This window comes from Eleginops maclovinus, chromosome 2 (assembly GCF_036324505.1).
Source record: "Eleginops maclovinus isolate JMC-PN-2008 ecotype Puerto Natales chromosome 2, JC_Emac_rtc_rv5, whole genome shotgun sequence".
Lineage (NCBI taxonomy): Eukaryota > Metazoa > Chordata > Actinopteri > Perciformes > Eleginopidae > Eleginops > Eleginops maclovinus.
The window spans coordinates 20,314,288-20,336,682 of record NC_086350.1 but is presented as its reverse complement, the minus strand read 5'-3'; the positions used below and the strand labels follow the sequence as shown (position 1 = coordinate 20,336,682).

The window sequence follows — 22,395 nt, the reverse complement described above, 5'->3', positions numbered from 1 at the left end:
ATGACAATTGTCTTTTATGAAACTGATAATTCTCACGTCTCAATCACCTTTAGGAGTATCTTTAATACGATGGCCTTTCCTCAGTCTGGCACTTATCATTGTCTCATTACATCACTGCTTGTGTCATGGAGCCCCGTGATAAAACTGCCACGCTTTTGACATTTCTTATTTTTAGCTTGCTTGACTCGAGATTACCTCGTGTCAGTTAGCTTTTCCCGGGTCATGGCAGGAGAACATTATCTCTGCTCCCAGTGCTCTGCGCCTCTGCCTGGCTCTTATCAGGTTCCCATTGGCTGCCCCTGCCACCGTTTCTCAATCAGAGATAGAAGTGTCACACTCTCCCCTCTCGTTTCAGGACTGCCACTGAGTGCTGTGTGTGTGTGTGTGTGTGTGTGTGTGTGTGTGTGTGTGTGTGTGTGTGTGTGTGTGTGTGTGTGTGTGTGTGTGTGTGTGTGTGTGTGTGTGTGTGTGTGTGTGTGTGTGTGTGTGTGTGTGTGTGTGTGTGTGTGTGTGTGTGTGTGTGTGTGTGTGTGTGTGTGTGTGTGTGTGTGTGTGTGTGTGTGTGTGTGTGTCTCACGGAGAATAGATGAAGCTTACAGGGATCGGACTAAATGAAATGAAAAGGCAGCTAACTGTAATTGCGTGTGTTTAAGTCGATTTGTGGTGCAGATTGCTGATGAGCATTATAACAATAGGGACACCAGCATGATTTAATCTTCTAAATGTCTGTGTGTGAGTCTGGTCCGATATTAATTCTCAGTGGGATTGTCCTTGTAAAATGACCCTTCTGTCCCCCTTCAAAGAGTCCGATAATATGCCGGCCAAACTGCTCTCCTACAACAGAGCCAACAGGGCAGTTGCAATTCTGTGTAACCACCAGCGGGCGCCACCAAAGACCTTCGATCAGTCTATGGCTAACCTTCAGGCCAAGGTAGGAACTGCTCCACTTGGTTTATGAGACAATCTTTTATCACATGTACCTTTACCGGGCAGGATGCTATGCCTGCATGCTATCATGACCCTGACCCCATTTTAAAAGAATGTCTATCACCAAGGAAGTGAAATGTTGTTGCTTACAGTGATCCATATATTAAAAATACGCTTTTGCTGTTTTCTGTTCATTCAGATCGATGCCCGAAAGGAGCAGCTGTCCCTCGCAAAGACCGAGTTGAAACAGGCTAAGAAGGAGGCCAAGACAGAGGTCAAAACGGAGGCTAAGAACAAAGGCAGTCCAGATTCCAAACTGCAGACGTCAGTGTCCCAACGGTGCAGAAAAGTCTCAAAATATGGATATTAAAACTATTAGAGATAAACAACAGCAGGTAGAAAAATACAGTATGACGGCGCTAACGCCACTTCCGGGCAAAATTATTTCCCCGCCCACTTTCCGGCAAAAGTCATGCATTAAAGTCTTCTTCCTCAGAAAAAAAACAGTAAAAGAACACAGTCTAGTTTTAACGATTTTCATATCTTTGGAGTAATTATAGGGCTTTTTCACAAACGGAAATATTGTTTTCTGGCATCACTTTTCTGGTATGAGGGCGCAAGCCGAAAGGAAGAGGGCACAAGCCGAAAGGAAGAGGGCGCAAGCTGAAAGGAAGAGGGCGCAGCGCCGCTGTTACCCGGTTTTCACAAAACCCTGAATAGCTACATGTAGAAAGGCAGGTTTTAGTGCCTCCAAACAACAAAGAGTAACTGCTTCACAGTGAATAACGAGCTACAGGTCAAAGCTAAAAGAATCTCCTCTGCTGTTAATTTTGTAGTGTTTGTGCCTCGAGCCAAAAGGCAAACACAAACACTTTTAGTTTTTGGCTGCAGTGTAGGACATCCTAAGTGGAACAGCTTTTCTGTGTGTATCACCTTTTTAATACACAATCAAAATGTTTGTTTACTCTACTCTTAGACTTCAGACAACATTATGTTAGCTTTAGTGTTAAATACAGACTTGTGTATAAGTGTTGTTTTTTCCTGGATTTCAAAACTGCTTAATACATGGCTTAGTTAAATATTCAATTCTGATTGGTCAATTCGGACATTACAGAGGTTAATATGACAGTAGTACAGATTGCTATCAGGCACTATAATGAATGTTGCTAAGGAGGATCAAGAGAGCGAAGAAACAGAGGTTAAAAGACGGAGTGCTGGACGTCTCCCCTGAAATCTACAGAAGCAGACTGACAGGAAGCAAACACTAACAGGAACACGCTATGGGCTCTGTAGTGTTTAGGGACTTGTTAGAGGATCAGAAACTGTGAACAGACCTGGACAGTCACAGAAAACATCAATCAGAGCTGCAATCATTTTAAATTACATTATTGATGTCGGAGTTCCAGTCATCGATGCGCCGGGGAACAGATTTTATCATCTTAGCGGAAGCAATACGATCAATTTAAAGTCATAAAATCATATCAATTAATATTGGGAGTCAAGTCGGTAGTTTGTTTAGCATGTGGCGTGTTAAAAGCGGGATAATGTGCAGCAAGGCGGTCATTATTGAAAAAAAGACAGAGAAGTAAGGCATTTCTTAACTTTCCAAATAGTTTTACCTGATCTATTATTTGCTTTTACCCACTTAGTCATTGTATCCAGATCACCTAAAAGTGTTTTTATCAGCAATCTTATTACGTTTATATTTAGTGAAAGCAGGAATAGTCCACCCTACAATTTTGTTGCAATAACAATATCAAGTTTTTGGTCCAAAATATTGTGACTTTTTATTTTCTCCTTATAAACCAGCCATACTGTGTAGTGAAACATTGGTTTTGCTTGCCCAACATGTGGAAAGGTGTTTGCGTTAAAAGACCACACCAGGAGTCTTGTTTCTACCAGAGGTGTCTGACTGTTGCACCTTCTTTTTGTCTCCTGTCAGACTGGTGGAGAGGAAGAAGGCGGCAGTGCAGCGCTATGAGGAGCAGCTGCTGAAGATGGAGGTGCAGGCGACTGACAGAGAAGAAAACAAACAGATCGCCCTGGGCACCTCCAAGCTAAACTACCTGGACCCGCGCATCAGCGTGGCTTGGTGAGTAAACCCTCACACGGTGTTCTAAACAACTGTGATGCTTCAGAGAAAATCACTGTTTAAAGTCATGCACCTGCCAGCCTACGTGAAATCATGAAGACAAACGCGGGTAATGAAACCACCTCTTTCCTAGCTGGTTTCACCAAGCTTATTGGTCAGCCAGATATTTGGGGTTTTCCAGTTCAGTGAAGCTTTTAATCAGCGTAACCCGAGTTACTTTTTCACTTCTAACTAACCGGTCTTTCTGGAAAAACTCTCATTGGCTCCTTAAGAAGCACAGCATTTCTATTCCAATAACAACAAAGTTAGAGAAATGAGTTTACAGATCATGAGCCTGGCTGCGATTCCCATGATATATAATAACAGCTGAAATATTTTTTTTGTAGAGTAACACTTTTTCTACTCTGACTTTAAAACAGATTGTGAGACCACATAATATGTTCTATAGATTAATTTGATTGTAAGACATTTTGGCAGTAGAGATATAATATGAATATATAATATATAGAATGTTTTGGCTTTTTTTCTAAACATTGTTTAACATACCAACTATATTGTTCTCCCCTCTAACCTCAAAGCTGAATTTAACTTCAAGCTATGGTCTGAATTGCTTGTAATTTTTCCTTTACATTAGTTTGGTCATCTTCACACACAGTAAAAGCACGTGTAACTAATTTATTTGCCATACACACATTAAAGGTGTGACTATAAGACATGCAGTTTGAAGTATTTGTAGATTAAAGTTAGATACCTTTGTGCATGTTTAAGAACAAATGATGTTGACACCTTAGAAAACTTTGTGGTGATTTCAACTGTATTTATTTTGCAGAGTATTCTAAACAATCGTATTTTTATTTTTTCAGGTGTAACAACAATGTCGTGCCAGTAGATAAAATCTACAATAAGAGCCAGAGGGACAAGTTCGCCTGGGCCATCGACATGACGGAGGCAGACTTTGAGTTCTAACTTTAACCCCGTCTCACTAGATGGTGGTAAATGCAGTTAAGGAACCAATCATTTTGTAATACATACAGATCTTTGATTTTGCATTCATTTTAGAATACTGGAGACTTCATCTGATACGTTTTGTTAACAGCTGTACATTTGTATAATGTTTTTGGCACTTAATTCTGTTGCTTGTTTTCTTTGTTTGCACTAACTGGAATAAAGGTTCCTTCCATACATTAAAGTGACACGCTCTTTGTGGAGATTTCTGCAAATACTTCAGATTTGGTGCACGATAATGGTCAGTTAGTAACATCTTATTGAGAAGGTTACTTCACAATTCTCCAGCTTAGTTTAGTGTTATAATGAATTTCATTCAACACATTATAGACCAAAAAGAACATGCAAACATGAGACATTCCAGATCACTTGCATGATAAAATACAACTCTGGCTTAAGAAAAGAAATACAGAAAAACACTGAGCACCTAGGAGTTAATATTTTAAAAAATTCACTCAGCACCTTGTCAAATATTTATTATGTAATACATGACAGACAGCATTGTATTAAATAGCTTTAATAGAAGAAAATCAGTTGAAATTGGAATGCATCCCACACCCTGGTACTAACAGTGCTCTGTTGAACACTACAGGCTCCAGATGTTCACTGCGCCCAGGTTGGTAAGGATGGAGGTTCCACTGGCCTGCATGGTGTACTTCTCAGCACAGGCAAAACATTCCCACCAGCCATGGCTTCATGGGATTTATTTATCTAAGATATATGATCTAATAACCTCTGGGGCCAGTGCACAAAAAATCCCCAAATTGCATTCCTGCACGTGAGCATTTAAAGTTCTGAAGGGCATATCACACTATTCTAGTTTACAAATAACTTTTCAAGTCATTACATAACTGTAACCGTTTATCACAATAATCCATTTATAAAAAAGCATTTCACACAACGACACACCAAATCAATATTAGTCATTTTTCAAAATGGAAAAAAGTCTCCTGTAGACTTCACTCCGTGTTACATAGGAACCTGCGGGACAGACAAGACAAATGTGCATTTAGTCAACTGTAAGGAAGTTCAACCAAAATTAATTGAGCGTGCATTTTATCACGTTTAAATCTGGCAAAAATGTTATCACAAACTCGTCACTAAAATGTAAAACTAATGGCAAAGACATGCAATCTAATCTTCATGATTTGTTTATATTCATTAAAAGGGACAATTCACAACAGATTCAAATCCATATTTCCCTTTTTTGGGGCTATTTATCAATTTGCAGTAAAGGTTAAAGTAAACAGATTTCAGGGTCATGATCTCTGAAGAGACGTCTCTTCAAATGTTTTTTTTTAAAGCACAATTAGCAATACTAGTTGCATTATTTAAATAAATAAAGAGTCAAACATCTCTACACACAATATCTACCAATGTATAACTCACCAAATCTAAATTGATAAACATGTAACAGTAAAACATTCGAGTCATTTTGGTGTGAACTATCCCTCTTATGATGCATGAGTCAATCAGAAAGAGGGAGAACAATAGACATTGAAACCAAATGAGAGTCATGAATTGGTGTAAACAGTTTTTCTCTGTTTTAAATGCTAGCTGGGTCTACGGCTCACCTTCATTAGGAGCCTTGACCCTCCTTAGGCTTTTCCGGTGCCGCTTCAATTTCTTCAACACCAGCCTGGGTCATCAGGTCGGCGATGTTCTTCTCCAAGTCATCGATGCGCGTGCTCATCTCATCAAGTAGAGAAATAGTTAAGGCAGACAACTTACACACAAACACAAAGTTACTCTTATATGGGCACAAGTGTACGTTACGTCAGTCTGTCAATCGAACATTAAGCCATTACCATATTAGATTACACAATGCATTTAAATGAGTTAACTATTGTTTAATTTGTTTTATTAGTAAGGATATTCCTTCCGATGATCTGGTCTGACATGGTCTGGAACTTGTCCTGCATCTGTTGCAGCAGTGTCTGGACCTGTGAAACAAGCACACACAAATCCTGTAAGTGAAACAATGCAGCCACACATCAAATGTACCGCTTTCATTTAGGGATGACACAATTGAGCAGATATAAATAATACTGCTGTCAGTTGACTATTCATTATTAACAATAGTGCTGCCAGTGGAAAACATCAGCAATCCCACTCTAATGCACCATGCCTGTGGTCTATGAATGATTTAAAAAGCAGCAGGACAATGATAAAGTATCTAGTTTCCTTGACAACAATGTCAAAGTTTAGTAACCATGGGAGATGATTATTTAATCCAATGTGAAAAGCATGTGCAGAACAACGAACTCACAATGAGTTCACACTGCTCTGCATTGGTGCCCATCATCTAATGGGGATCTGTGAATGTGCTTTTTTTAAAACTGGACACCCTTCAACAGTTTATTTTATTGCCATCATTAAAAACTACAGTAACTGGGCATCCTTGAAGAGAGATTTAAAATAAAAGTATGAGAACACACATTTGTACAGAAAGAAATACCACAGAGGATTGTTAAAGCGATGAGAGGATAACTGAAGTTTAACGACTTATTCTCCATTATCTCCTTGACAACACTAGGAAACATTACCCAATTACAATGAATAGGTAGAATTACTCTGGGAAAATGCATTGTGCTATGTCTGTAAATGATACTGCACAATATTCCAAAAGATTAAAATAGACATTTATTCAAACAAGCCTCTTTAGAGAAGAATCACACGGCAGCAAAACTTCTGTTGTGTAAAGCTATGCAGTTTACACGGTAGTGATTTGATGATGTCATGTAAAAACACAACTGACCATTCACATTATATAACGTCCTAAACAAAACATGATGGCTTCAGTTAACAAGTTGACCAAACATGACTCACGAATCTATTTTATTTAAAAACAGGAAGAACAATGAAGACTACGGATGCACTTTACTCTTGCTAACATTTGCTTGCAAACAGCTAACGTTAGCTGTCCACCGTTAGCATTCTTATTGCAATTGCTAGCTATGCTGCTATGGCTAACGCTAGCTTGCCATTACGTTCTCGACTCACCACATTGGTAAGGTCCTGCACCGATTTGGGGTCCGTCTCAGCCATGTTGTGGTGTAAATTATTATCAGTGTCTAAACAGTATTAGAACTCAAAACGCTGGTTTAGCGATTATGAATGTATCAAGCTTGTAACACTTCGAAATAGATAGCTGTCCCTCGATAGCACCACCCACAGCACAGTCAGCTGTTGTACATCACACATAATATCGCGAGAGCTGTGTGGCTGCTAAGAAATGTGGAACATTGAGTTTTGAATGAAGCGTGTACAATAAAATAGTAGTTTTGTTTAACCCCTTATAGCCTCAAGGAGACAAATGCGCCACTCATTCAACGCACTTGTTTATCAGAGGCAGCATCCCATTAAGTGCCTTAACCACGTTCATGTTTCATACTTACATTTGGAAACTCTAAAAGTATCCGAGCGCGCGTGTGTTTGTATGCCTGCATGCGCGTGCACGTTTCTCCTTCTCTCTTGAGATCGAGTTGGGATTTGAAAGTTGGAGCTGCCAGGGAACACAATGTGTTTTGACGCTGAAGCATCCGTGTGACTGTTTGTGTTTTTAAAAGACGAAGGAAAGTGAATAAAGACGACTGGTGAGTACAGTTAGAAGTAGTCCACGGTTTACCCATAACATGTTGAATCTTAAATGATGCTACTTTGACTTAAAATATGTATCAGGAGCGATACATCGCGGGATCTGTAAGCGCGCTTTTTAAAAAACAAACATGATTCTGTGAGTTTGGAATGAACATACACATGTTTAATCTTCTCCGTGTACTCATATCAGTCTACAACAGTGTAAACAGACAGTGTAATAGCTGCTTCTTTGTGTGCTGTTACTGTAGTTGCTCAGTAGCACCAAATTGATGCCTGTATGTTCAGGCATGTCAGTACAGTAACCCAACCCAAGCTATGCTTATCTTGCGTAACAGTATGTCCTCTTACTAGAAGTGAACCAACATATTTTCTTGTGTTTACATGTGTGTGTTTGTGTTTGAGCGTGTGCGTGAGCGTGTGCGTGTGTGATGGTTTACTCATACAACCTAAGGAAGGAAATGACTGAAGACACCTTGGATTGTTAAATACTTGAGTAATGTTTAACTGCAGGAAACCTATAAAAACACACTTTTTATAGGCTACGTTCCAAGGGCAGTGTTGCATTGAACTAGCATTAGTTTTCTTAGCTTTTTTTCCAAATGAAAGGAAGCTATGGGCTAATTGATAAACAGACAGTTTTCAGATAAAGTGAATAAACATTACAATTGCCCACAACTCATCTTGCTTTTTTCAAATAAACTGACCTATGTAGCTACTCGCCTTATTCACTTGACCCTGGATTGACAAAACGTTACTGCATTTCATAGCTGTAAGTGCATAGCAGTTGTAAATGTTCTGTGACAATTGAATGAGTTTATAACTTGAACTGGCTTTTCCTCCAGCAGTGAAGGTCTATCCTTATTTCTGTCCTTACACAGCTGAGTTATGAGAAATATCAGATGTCTAATGAGTTATCAGACCCTGATCCTTTTCTGGGTGACTCTCGGTGCTCCGTGTACGCTGCATCTCCTTTCATGTTGAAATAACATAGTCTCAGCTATCATAAACCAAGTATGTACAAAAAAGACGATGATGTAACCTGCTGCTTGCTTTTTTTTTATTGTCATGAACGTCCTGGTGCATTGACCGGCCCTCTCAGCTTTACTCAGTGACTTGTCAGCTGACAATGCCTAACATGTTTTTGAGCCAAGGAGTTTATGTTCATGGTATAGATGTGTCAATGGCAACCACACATTTAAGTGACCCTTCCTGCTGAGTCACACTTTGTCAGTAATTGCTCAGAACCTGTAGGTCATGTTTTTGTGTACACAGCAACATACTGGCTCCAACATCAAATGTGTCCACGTGCCATTCCCATTTCCAAGGAGTTTTTCTGTATCACATTTTCCGAATTGTAATGAATCACTCTATTTGTTCTCTAAAGTTCCCTGGAGAAAGAGGGAATTAGTAACCTTTATGTTATTATCCTCTCGAGAATGCTGGCTAGCACAAAACGTCACTATTTTAAAGATTAGAGTAGCCAAGGAGCTGAATTACTTGTGCTGCTCACAGGGTGTTTACCACCTAAACACTACAAAAACAACCTAAAAATCAGAAAAAAGTACTTTCATTCTGATATCTAATTGAAGCATCAAAAGTAATGTTTTTTGTTGTATACTTTAACCATTTTGCCATCTATTTGCAAAGACATGAACTTGATTTAAAATTATCCTGGTTATTTTTTCATTCCATATCTACAAGGTCCATCCATTTATAGTGGTTATTATTATTCAATTTCCAAGTTATTATATACAATTCCTTGTAATTTGTTTGATTATCACTACTCGTACTACTAGAAATAAGTAGGAATATTTCTTTTTGATTTTGTCTGTTCTTTCCAAGTAGGAGGGAGTGGATTTTTTACTTTGAAAATACACAAAGGAGTTGTCAGTTGTCAGTTCTTTTATAGCTAGTATTTTGTCTTGTTATCTCCAGTGTAGCGGCTAATACTGACCCCTCCCACCTGCCTGTCCTCTCTGCTTCCTCAGGATATTGTCTGTTTGACCTTTCCTTGAACTCTACTTGCCCTCTATGTGGGATGTTTCCACATGTTTAGCTTCAAATTCCACACCTGTCTGTCTGTCTGTCTGTCTGGACATGTGGCTGCTCATTTTTAAAACACACACCTCTACCTTCTGTAAAATGGTTAAGCTGACGTTACAACCCGACTTAATGTAATGGTAAAAACCAGTCGCAAATTTGTCCTGCACAGTAAAATGTGTTTTTGCATAGTAGCACACACAGTATGTTGGTGTTTGCTGTAATGTAGCCCTTCAATAGTGTTTTTCTTCTCAGATACTTTACAGATTGTTATATTTTCACTCTTTTTGTTCTGTTTTATCTTCTATTTTGAGATTTGTATATTGTATAATTGTGTATGTGCTAACCTTTTTGATTTCTAATTTAGGGATTAATTATCTTATCTTATCTCAGGTGCATACTTCTTCTACTCACACAACCTTTATGTTCAGATTAGAATTTAAAAGCTAAAGAAGTGAACATAAATGTAACTTTTTAAGCTTTAAATGTTTTATTAAATCAATAAGACAATTAATAATAAAACCTGACATTCATACCTAGACATTCCTTCAATCCTAACTAGCTCTTAGCAACGCAGTAACATACTGTCCTGCATTGTCCCGCACAAACGTCCTCTTTGTCCCACATATGGCTTGTTGGCACCTGGTCACCCTGTCCACTAGATATGGGGTATATTGCCTCATAAGTTAGATAAAATCAATCAAATGTAGGTACATTATTCTTGATACTTGAATATGCTTTAGGAAGAAAGAAAACTACATCACAACTGGGTTTCATTCACTTTGTTATAAAACGTTTTTCTGCTCATCCCTCAAAAATGAAGCCTCAGATTGCTTATAATCAGTTGTGTAAAGTGACTAAGTACATTTACTCAAGTACTGTACTCAAATACAATTTGCAGAATGAGTACTTTATTGGTACTTTATGCACATATTAGGATGCTTAAAGACTTTATTTAATGATTGTGAAATAAGTTTGTCACTAATAATTGTTACATTATCATTATTTGGTTGATATTCCCTTTGTAGCAATGAAATGCAAGCTGTTTTCTGTAATGTCTACACAGGTTTTCCATCATTTTGTCTTAAGTATGTTATTTTTGCAGATTACCATTAAGCATGATTTTTTTCTGGCAAAAAAATCACGGAACTTTCAAACTACCAACAATGTTCTCTATGGTTTGACACCCTGATTGACCTCTGGCACTCCAGACCTTGCAAATGCTGCTTACAATCCATCCTTTCGTTGCCCTGCTTTTTCAGGGAGCTGAAAGACCCTGAGCTTCACCCATGCCTGTGATGGAGGAGGTGTTCTCAAACGGCACATCAGGCCTCTTCTTGCTGTACCTGGATCGTCCTGTCATGTGTTGGCCTCCCTATTGCTACAGATAAAAAACACAGGTCCACCAAGCATGATGTCTCACGCCCACTGGCATTCCTGTGAGCAAAGTAGTGGGGTCCTGGATGAACTCTGCATTTTCTGTCTACTTCTTCTCAAGGCACAAGCGATCTTAGATATCTTGTTACCAAAATTGATGAATTTAGGTTTCAATAACTAGTGAATATATTATCTTCTGTTATGCCCTTTACATTTTCAAATGCCTTTTCAACCTAGAGGCTAGGACATGTTCTGGACTAACAGGGGGGAATTGAACTGCAGATTTACAATGTTGGCGTGTATTGTTATAGGAGTCATTTTGAGTTTGAAGCCCAGCTCTTAAACCATATAGTTAGTTTCCGTGTGGGTTTCTGGGTTTTTGCCCGTTTATGTGATTTATAGTACCAAGGGAGTGAGATATCTGTTGGTTTGAGACCCCAAAGTTCGGGTTAATTAGCGTGTTTTGCTTGCGTCCTTGCGATTCAAGCATTGCTACCTCCACAGTGTGATTTTCTCACCATGTTGCATGCTACCTCTTGCAGATTCCGTATATGTAGATGCCAATACTTTTGTGCTTTTACTTGAGTAACAGAATATTCCTACACTCTGGTACTTCTACTTTTACTCAAGTACTAGATACTTCTACCACCTCTGCTTATAATGAGGGGAAATATGAAGGGTCTATTTCAAGCTTGTTATGCAAATAAGTTATTGAGCTTAATTAATATCATATATAAAACACACAGAAACAGGAAATGTATATATTCCAGGAGCTTAAATGGTACTTTTTAATGTGAAATAATGCTGTCTGCTACTAATGGAATTGTTAGCAGTTATCTTAGTTTTTTGGTTGATTATTGCGCCTCTAAATTAAGCCATGATTAATTGCATTATTGCTTGTTTTACTGTAATATGTCTAAACGTTTTCAGTAAAAAGTCTTATGTGTCCTATTCATTTTATTGTCTCTAAAGATATGTCTATTTTTGCACGAGTTTACCATTAGTCATGTTTTTTTTTTGGCTTATAAGAGAATATATTATAATCACGAAAGAGAGCTATTCAAAATAAGCAAAATCACACTGTTCCATCCATAACTGGTATCCATCACTTCAGGCCCTGTTATTGACCTCTGGCTACCTCCCAGCATCCATCAGGCTAACTGCTGAACATCCATTACCTTTCCTTCACTCTGCTTCCTCTCAGGAGCCTGGACCCTAACCCCTGAGCTGCCCCCGCTGTGATGGATGGAGAGGAGCTTCTGCAGGACGGGGACATGGAGGCCTCGTGGTCCTTGCTGTCCTGGATGGCGTCCTTGCTCATGGTGTTCGGGGGGTCCCTGCCGTATGTCCCGCAGTACCAAGACATCCAGAGGAGCAACAACAGCGAGGGCTTCTCCACCAGAGTCTGCCTGGTGCTGCTCATCGCCAACATCCTGCGCATCTTCTTCTGGTGAGCAACAGAGTGGGAGGCCGACTGTAACTCTGATTTATTTCTGTCTACTTTCTTCTCAAGGGCACAAAGGTCATTCCTTAGATCAATCTTGGTGTCCAAAATTGATGAAATAGGAATAAAATCACAGAATAAAACTAGATGAATGATATTATCTGTTCTTGTTACTGCTCCCTTTAACATTTTACAAAGGCTTTTTCACACGGCAGAGAGCAGAGGTCAGTGTTCTGACTGGAGGCACAGAGGAGGGAATTGAATACATATTTTACAAAATGTGTTGGAACATTGTATTATTTATAAGGTCATTTTGAGTTGCTGAAAGCCCGCATGACATTAAAACCCATATAAGTGAATAGTTTACGGTTGTATTAGGGTTTAACTGGGGTGTATATAGGCCCGGTTTATGTGTTGTTATCAGTACTATAAGGGCAAAGAGCAGATTAATTAACTTTACAGTGTGGTTTTATATTGTACCCCAAAAGTTTCTTTGGGATTAACTTTTTTATCGTTGTTTTGCTTGCGTCCTTGCAGGATAGGGAAGCAGTTTGAGCTCACCCTGCTGCTCCAGAGTGTGTTGATGATCCTCACCATGTTTGCCATGCTCCACCTCTGCTGCACCGTCCAAAACACCAACCGTGTGAGCACCAAGCAACACCGGCTCTCAGGTAACCACCAATAGCATCTTAACACACAGCAAAATCCCACAATCACCGGCATTTATCTAGTAATTACAATCATTTCAGGGTAGTAAACAACCGCGTGCCACTCTCTGTGTCAGCAGTTTTGTGCTTCAACTCCCACTCCCTGCCAAAAGAGGGGGCCATTGGAGAAGCTTAACTGGCAAAGGCTGCTGTTTTTCAAAATGACTTACCTCTGAGAGCCACATATTTAAATTCATATTCACTTGCCTTATCCTTTATTTAATGGTTACCTGAGGCTCCTTAAAACAGATGCTGCTCTGCACTGGTTGTGTTACAGCCCGACGGGGAATGAAATTGCGTCACAGATATTAATGTGTATGTGTAAGGAAATGCAAGTCAAAGCAGAAATGCCCTGTGGATGTATTAGATGCTGTTTTGTATCACACAAGATTAGTCCGTTCTAGGGACTAGTGTGAGTGCGTGTGTGTAGCATGAAGGAGGAAGTGGATCTAGATGGGAAGTAGAAGGCTGAGATTAAGCATCCAATTTAAATTATGTTTATATGTTTGCGAGTGCGGAAGGAGAGAGCCCGTCAAAGGTTACACTCAGGGTCACCGTTTAAAAGGCGCCATCTCTTATGGGTAATTGTGTTTTTTTTTGTTTTTTACAGACGCTCAAGTTGATTGCTTTTGCAAATGGGCTGACAGAAATTCAATCCATGTACAATTTTTATGAGATTACGGGCCGTGGAGGGACATGGAGTGACTGTTGTAATGCTCGTTATGCGGAGCAGAGTGCATTATTTAAGTCGTAAATTATAATCATGTTGATGGATTTGTAAGGAGGGATATGTGTTCTTTATAAATCAAAACAGAATGTCTGTCCACTTGTGTCACTGTCAGCGGCAATTCTCTTAAAGTGACTTGTAACTGAGAGATGGAAGAGTTTGAGTGTTTGGACATGTCATCTATATCTTTGGCTTAGAACTGTTGTATTACTCACCGTGAGCCTTTTGTTGTATGAAGGCCCACGCTCGTATCATTTCACTTTCTCTGAGGGTGGATGATTTCATAGGCTCTATGTCGGTCTGTGCTCAATATTTCTACATATATTTTAAATACAAGCAACCTAGAATGGCACTTGCAAAGCACAGACCCCCGCCAGTGCCATGTGCTCCTCAGATGGTCCCTAAGTCAGAAAGTTATTTTTCCAACTATGTTCATGAGCTTTAAGGGGGCCCTGTGCTTTTTGGGGTTTTCCCTTTCCTCTAGTGTCAGGTTTTTGTGCATGTAAATGGCTAAATGGCTAAAATCCCAAAGTTCCCTCAAGAGGGAGTTTCTCTCCCACACACTCCCCACCTTGCCTGAAACGCCTCCTTTGTAGTATTTGTTTACTTCCATAACATAGTGACATTACTACCTTACACTCGTGCTTCTATTGACTTGCACTCCAGCACATTGTAAGAGATAGGCTAAGGGGTGAGACCTCTCTAAGCCGTTAACCAATCACAACAGAGCCGGACAGCTAATTAATCAGAGCAGACTGGGCTCTGGTTTCAGACAGAGGGTGATAAGGTGCGGAAACACAGGCAGTATGAGACAAATATAGCACTTTTTGAACATTAAAGCATGTAAACATGTCCCAGTAGAGGCACAAAATACAAACATTAACCTGAGCATAATAGGGCGTCTTTAATTTTGTATGTGGAATCAACACTTACACAAAGAAGTAGAAGTTTAAAACATTTGAAAACACGTGGATATGTGTTGTTTTCATGACTTGAGGGGATGTACACACATTTTTCGCAGTAGTGACGTATTTTGCTGATGTATTCTGACACAAATTCAGCATATATGCCATCTCTTGCAATGTACACAGAAGCGAGACATCATTTGCATGTCCACATCGTCATTCAGATCAATTCCAAGATGTGATTGGATCATCTTCAGCCCATGCTTCAGCCTCAAACCAAGGTTTGTGGTAATGGGGCCAGTCGTTTTTTCTTTTTTTAATCCTGCTGACAGACAAACAAATAAACAGCCAAAGACATAACCTGCTAAGCAGAGGTTATTATACCTCTGTCTGCACGCTATGTGTTCTCTCTATGTTGAACAGGCTTAGGTACAGAGAGATGATGAAGATGACCGAATCGCCGCAGATTATTTTGTCCGCTATGACCCCCGTTAGTGGAACACAAGCTGCTTACATCAACCCCAGCCCTTTATAGAAGGGGCGTGGGGGGGGGTGTGTGTGGGGGGTTCGGTTTCACAGAGCACGGGTACCACGGAGGACAAGACAAGAATAGATTGGAACAGCCTTTCCTCCTCACTCATCAGGATATCTCCATGTAAAGTAGTTTCCTCTCGTTAGGATTTCTAATTATTTTGAAGAGGCTTTCCTTCCTCCCAGCAGCACCCTTCTGCACTGTCCTTCTTTTTTCCTTCACTGCTCGTCGTCTCACTTCTGTTGCTTGTTCAGCTTCTCCCTCCTCCTCCTCCTCCTCCTCCTCCTCTTCCTTCACCTCGCCTCACCTTTAAGGAAGGACATCTGAGACTGAAATCCACCTGTGCCACACCGGGGTCATCTATGATCCGTCTGCCCACTTGCCAACACCTGTTCCCTGCTGACTGACTTCATGTTCCACTTCCTAAAGACAAACACATGGAGAAGACATAAATTGTAATGAAATACTAGAAAATTCAGAGAAATGTTGACTATGTGACTGAAACTTGGGTGCGCGCGTGTTGCTATGGCATGTTAGAACTAGTATTTATCTCACTTTTAGCTGACTGTTACAACCGTTTATCTATTACATTTTTGGATTCTTGTACCACATTCCTGTATCGGTTCTGAACATCTTCAGATTACCACTGGATTTAGTTCAGGACAGACAGGTGCTGACAGGGACAGGTGTGTTCAAATATCAAAGAGTTTCCATGGCAATGCCCTGCCAGTGAACAAGAGACAGCATGTCACAGAATGTATTGACTATGTTGTGCTGCAATATTGCTTCTAACTTTAACTCTAATCAGCTAAATATCCTACCCAGAGTATTTAGGATACCAGAGGAACACACCTGATGACTCGTGTTTGCTATACGCTGCCGGACGAGTAGCATGACAACATTTGTGGTAGAAGAAGGAGAATAAGAAGGGATAAATGTTGAATGCTAGACTGTGTGCGGCTTCGCCATTCACACAGAATTACTAAACATTTGTCTTTGCAACCTCCACTCCTGATTCCTGCATTTGTTACTGTCTGTCCCCCGGCCTCCACCTGCTGTGATTTCCCTTTCCCTGTACTTGCGAAGGCATCTCTTGGCATGTGTGTGTTACAGAAGGTGTTTTCCATATTTAAGTAATTTATTTCTGCAGATTTCTGTTTTGCCTTTCACCTAAGGGTGTTCAATGTGCTGCTGACTAAATCTGGCATGTTGCCTTGATTCCTGTGTGCTCCCGCCAAGCTTTTTTTTCCTGCAGCTGGCTTTGCACTGATACAAAACACTTTGACATAAGTTGAACACACTTAAGTGAATCAGATTCAGCTCTTTTTTTTGACAAAGGTTCTGCCTGCTGGTCTGCGTTCACACTTGTTTAGTGATGTTCCCATCCATGGTACGTTTATATAATGCCTTCCTGAACAAAGTGTAGGTGTTTACCATTGTTGCCTGGAAACCATTTCTGATGTATCAATGGGAAATGGAGAACAATAAGGGAGGAATGTGATTATGACTGAAAGGAGTGATGTCAACAAATGTCTTATAAAGAGTTTTTGTTTGGCATCAAGTTGAGGTATGCTGGGCAATATTAAGAAAATTGCGATATGTTCGAACAAATTCCTCAATATCGACGTTGTGACAGTATTGTAGGGTTGACCTTTGATGCTTTTCGATAATAAGGAATGATCAGTAATGTAGATTTAATGACCACAGGTTAATGCAAAATAACATAAACACTAAAAACAGCCAAGGAAAAACACCGCAAATATTACGATGTGCAAAATACCTAAGAAAATATTTGGATTCATAACGATATCAGTATGTTATTTAAGGGATGTTACGCTTCGCATCAGGATCCTGATCAGCATGTCAGTGTTCTTTTTTTCAGATATGAGCGCCTTGATGCACAGTATCCAGCTTATTGCATGGCTACCTGCTAAATAAACCCATGACTGTCACAATATTGATTTCAAAATAATTTGATTGATTTAAAAACGATCGTATTAAGAAAAGAATGGTCCATACCACTGCATACCAACATCTGGAGCTGCAGCGACAGCAACATAACTTAAAATGACGGCAGCATGGAGGTTTCCTGTAACTGTCCAAGTCTGTTCACATTTTCTTTCCATTAACCAGTCTTAAAACAATGTCAGCGCTCATACCATATTTATATATGTTACAGTATGTCATGTTTACTTCCTGTATTGTCTTCTGTAGATTTCTCTGAAGTCCAGAGCACTGTCTTTCAACCTCTTTCCTTTTTTTGCACCCTTTTCCTTTTCTTTACTGGTGACAGTTAAGCCATCATGAATCCAAAGTTTCGTAGTCCCCACAAATATGAAATATGAATATTTAAAAAGTATTTCATGGTGTTGTCTGAGATGTTAGTTGACCACAGCTGGCATTAAATGCACAGGACTTTTCCATGCGGATTGATATGACTGCACATATTTCTCCTTAGCAGCGGTCTGTGAGAGAGAATTATCAACCTCTGGGATGTGTTATCTATCTGTGAAATGACTTGATCTCCTTTTTTATTTAGCATAAAGCAGTACTGATGTTACCATGACATGAACAAGGCTGTTGTTATTGTGAAAGTACAGTATATATTGCATTCTGTCTTGACCTGAATCATATCACAGAGCTTTTCCACCCTTTGAACCCTCTTATAGCTACCATACATATCTTCTTTAAGTGGATGATGGGCACTCATGAAGTAGACTAACGCTGTAAATTATGCACACACATTTCCCTCTCCTGAACTCAAAAATCAACTGACATGGAGTTTTTCAAGTGCTGCCTTTTCATTCAAGTGGAAGCCGAGAGAAAATCAACATGATTAGACCGGAATGCCATTTTATAGCAAGGTCACCTTCATTATCATTAATGAGCGTGAGGAAGTATGGACTGGGTAAATGAAATACTTAGTGTGTGTGTGTGTGTGTGTGTGTGTGTGTGTGTGTGTGTGTGTGTGTGTGTGTGTGTGTGTGTGTGTGTGTGTGTGTGTGTGTGTGTGTGTGTATTGGTATTCTCTGCAGCACTTCCTTAATCTTTATCAAAATGAAAGATCAGCAGAAGCAGTTTTTTTTTTTTATCCCTGTCAGCATTGTTGCAGAGCCTATTTCAATATTATTGAACACCTAATTGTAAAAATACGTCCAGAATAAATGGTCTCTAAGGTACGAGTTATAATCTCCAAATATTATGCATTAAGCATTGGAGATGTTCTGATTTATTGCTTACATTTCAAGCCTGTGTGCAGTATCTGAAGTGTATTTATATTAATGAATAATAATAATAATAATAATACACTTTATTTGTATAGCACCTTTCATACACAAAGCAGCCCAAAGTGCTTTACAGAACAAGAAGAAAACATACCAACAATATTAAAATAAATATAGAACTATCCAACACATCAACAGTGATCCTAATGAAATTCCCTTGATGTGAAGTTGACAAGAAATTAAAATAGATTAAATAAAATAAAAAATGTAAAATAAAAGCAAAACAGAAAGAAATACAGTAAAACATGCACAATGATACCAGTGAGAATTGAAAAGTTAACCCAAATGAAAAGCCATATTAAAAAATAGGTTTTTAATTTACTTTTAAACATTTCAAGGGAGTTGCTGTTCTGATAATGTCCTACACTGAGCTGACTCAGTCCTGACTTTGCAGTGACTTCCTGTGATGGCCCCAGGGTGCCACATTAACAGCTCTGACCTTATGATACACAGACCTAGAGGCTGATAGGGGAGCGAGCCGGAGAGATTATGTTCAGAGACAATTGTGACCTCGGGGTAGGTGTCAGGCTCGGTGTAATGAAAGCAGGAAGTAACTTTGAACAAGTGAAAAATAGAAGGACTGGGGGGGAGCCACTGTGGAAGCCACTGGGAAAATTCTTCCTTCTAGTGTTCTGTGATTTATTTAAGTCTCAAATATTAATAGGAGTTAAGCTGCAACCAGTGGTTAATTTTAAATCAAATGAAAAGTGGCGCAACATCCTCCTCTTCTGGTCTCACTCTGTAGAGCATTGCTTCAACACATTTCATATCAGCTGTTCTGGCCGTTGATCTTTTTACATTAGCGTTCACATTTAACAGCCACCGCTCTCAGTTCTCGCCCACAACACAGCTTTATGAGTCACCTAGCAAAAGAGCCACTATTGCTGTTAAACACCCTGTTTGTGGAAGCCGGTGAGAGACAATAAACAGAGGAAGAGATAGGACTGGTGATAGCTGCTGTTGACCCTGTGGTCATCCTTAAAACCATTAGCACTCAAGTGGTGAAAGCAATTTCAATTTGCTCTTGATAACCTCTTTGAGAGAGGTGAAGCAGAGCAGCCATAGGAAGCGTGACAGGAATTGTTTAAAACAAATGTGTCTGCTCAGTCCGTGGTTCAAGAAACAAATGAGGGCATAAGTTATTTTCCCACAACTTATTGCCTCATAAATTAACTTCCTAACTGTTTTAAAGAGCCACATTGCAGCAGTGGTGGCTAATTTGAGTCATTCTTGCTGTCTTCCTGCTGAGAATGGATTGACGAGTATACCTCTTTAAATAAGTGTCTGACTCAAAAGACACATAATTATATCTGGAAGCTCAGAGCTGTTTTTGCCATCAAAGACAACTTGAAGGGGAGAGAATTATGAATAATTTATCCTTTCAATTCCAATTCTCTTTTTTCACCAGGCTGCACCCGAACTTGAACTTTTAACTTCCCAGTTTTCGGGTTGCCGAGTATGCCACTGTCCGCATTACAGCCACGTAAAGTAGAAATGAGTTGTGTGTGTGACCCTGAGTCATTGTTAAATCCCAGCATTAAAGAGGAAGATGGATGCAATTTCTCAGATTCATCTTTGTATCATAAAGGGGCTCTATTATGCTCATTTGCAGGTTTTTTAATTGGATGTTGTGCCTCTCCTGTGACATGTCTCCATGCTTTAATGTTCAAAAAACTCTTTATGTTTCTCATACTGCCTGTGCTGCAGCACCTCTTTTCAACCTCTGTCTGAAACCAAAGCCCAGTCTGCTCCAATTTGTTAGCTGTCCCGCCCCTTAGAAGAGCGAGTATAATATAGTGATGTTACTATCTCATGGAAGAGGATTCTAGCCTTTGCAGATAATTGAGATGCATAACAATCTATAGAACACACGACAGGAAAGGAATCCCCCCCCCAAATATTATCGGCCCCCAGTATTTGAAGACATAAATCTGGGCTTAATCGAAGCGAGTGCCTTGCCTCTGTGTGTGTGAGGTTCCTTGTGCATATTATTGTTTTTAAATTAACAGTTAGTAACGCAGTGAAGAATATGATGACTCTGCCACTCACCCTTATCTGAAACACTCAGGCAGCACTGCAGCAGGACATATAAGGTGTAACAAAACACACACACACACACACACACACACACACACACACACACTGACAGACCCAACCTATTTAATTTACATATCCTACAACGCACTGGAAAAATGTTCTGCTCACTTTCAGCGTCAAGTGGATTTAATTAAACCCCTGATAACAGCAACCCTTTAATTAGCAAGTCAAATAAAGTCAGGTATAGTAAAGGTGCTTTGAATGCTTAAAAAAATGCAAATTATATAACGCGCGAGGGTATTTGTGCAAAAAATATTAAGAAACCTTTTCTCCAGTCAGTGTTGCGCCTGGTGTGTCCCTTAAGTATATGATGCATTTGGCAGTTGGAGTGATAGCAAGTTGGTGGATATTTAAGCCAAAGGAGTCTGATGTCACATGGCCCTCGAGGGCTTTTTGTTGTCCCAAATTAATAAGAATGTGTGCAAACTGCTTTCCTCCACAGTATGTGTGTTTGTCATACACAACATAATTAATTATGGCTGAATTTATTTTGGTTTCCGAGTCCTGATACCGTACATGCTGGCTCACGTCACGGATTACTGGGACAGTTGAATATAACAGAGCCATTGTTGATGTTATTAGTAACGCCAAATCAACAATTGGGAAATGTTCCTACCAGCAACTGTTTTGATTCTGTGGCAAAGTTCAGCACAGAGTTAGGGATATTAAATTACTTCACGTCGCTTACCCATATGTATTAGATTTGTATTAACAGTGTTCCTCAGTAGTAGGGGTGGGAATCACCAGGGTCCTGACTAAATGATACTATCGCGATAATTAAGCCACAATACGATAGTATTGCGGTTCTACAATATGCTAAGTATTGCGATACGATATTTTGCAATATGGCACATTTCTGAGTTCTGTATCTGCTGACTCCATCTTTGCTTTGACTAACTTCCTGCCAATCCCACTGACTTTACCCCAAGCCCCCAGGAAGTGCTCCGGACTTTGAGAAAATATTCGTAGTGGCCAAACAGCGGGTACTACAACTTCCGTATCAGTCTCTGACGTCACCCGGGCCAGAAATACTTTTTCCCATTGACTTACATTGGGAAAGAGACGTCTGTAAACCGGTGGATATTTTTTTTAAACCTAATAAACTACCCATTATGAACCGATTTATAACCCTTATTAAAAACATTAGGTCCTTAAAGTTGTAAAATGCACTAAAAGCTGAATCCAGATGTATTTTCTCTCCCCATTCTTTCTAGTGAGCCGAGAGTGGGAGGTCAAGGGCAGGGCTTAATGGGAAACTCAACTGCGCATGCTTTATGCTCTCGACAGCCAGGCATGATGGGTAATTTGTGATGTTTTGCTCTCGAGAATCTCAGGCCATTTCGTCTTCAGATCTCATAGGAATGAACGAGGTCCCACCTCCTACGCTGTGTTCAGCTCTTCTTATACATCCATGCAATGACCGCAAAAGAAAAAGCTCATTACCACCTAGTGGGTTGAAAAAGCAATTGTTACCCAAAGCTTTAATTTGGATTTGCAATATCAATGGTTTATATAATTAAATCTCGCTATTTGGAGTAGTTTGGACAAATATGTTTAATTTGATTCGGTTCTCGGTCTGGAAAAATATGAGAATGTAAAAAATATTTGTGTTTCTAGTCTTTTACCGAGATTTTCTTCTCTAAATTATAAAATGTAGA

The 22,395-nt window shown here is 39.7% G+C and overlaps 3 protein-coding genes across 5 annotated transcripts in view; 2 read left to right on the top strand and 1 right to left on the bottom strand.

Annotated features, from left to right (window-relative positions):
- The window catches only part of zgc:173742 (DNA topoisomerase I, mitochondrial), a 43,954-nt gene extending 39,746 nt beyond the window's left edge, over positions 1-4,208 (top strand). For all 3 annotated transcript variants that reach the window (XM_063903397.1, XM_063903381.1, XM_063903388.1), the window contains exons 17-20: positions 804-931; positions 1,127-1,266; positions 2,870-3,019; positions 3,883-4,208. In XM_063903397.1, the coding sequence (XP_063759467.1) occupies positions 804-931; positions 1,127-1,266; positions 2,870-3,019; positions 3,883-3,985 (521 nt within the window). In that variant the 3' untranslated portion in view covers positions 3,986-4,208. The remainder of the gene's footprint in view (positions 1-803; positions 932-1,126; positions 1,267-2,869; positions 3,020-3,882) is intronic.
- A 277-nt stretch (positions 4,209-4,485) lies between these two features.
- Positions 4,486-7,262, bottom strand: hsbp1b (heat shock factor binding protein 1b). Its single transcript, XM_063903433.1, has 4 exons — positions 7,028-7,262; positions 5,901-5,967; positions 5,599-5,725; positions 4,486-5,005 (listed from the first exon to the last, which is right to left on the bottom strand). Exons 1-3 carry the CDS (start codon positions 7,070-7,072, stop codon positions 5,604-5,606), a joined length of 234 nt encoding a protein of 77 aa, XP_063759503.1. The 5' UTR covers positions 7,073-7,262; the 3' UTR covers positions 4,486-5,005; positions 5,599-5,603.
- Positions 7,263-7,337: 75 nt separating this feature from the next.
- Positions 7,338-22,395, top strand: part of si:dkey-246g23.2 (solute carrier family 66 member 2) — a 64,374-nt gene continuing 49,316 nt past the window's right edge. The window contains exons 1-3 of the mRNA XM_063903422.1: positions 7,338-7,620; positions 12,246-12,491; positions 13,023-13,156. Of these exons, the coding sequence (XP_063759492.1) occupies positions 12,283-12,491; positions 13,023-13,156 (343 nt within the window). The 5' untranslated portion in view covers positions 7,338-7,620; positions 12,246-12,282. The remainder of the gene's footprint in view (positions 7,621-12,245; positions 12,492-13,022; positions 13,157-22,395) is intronic.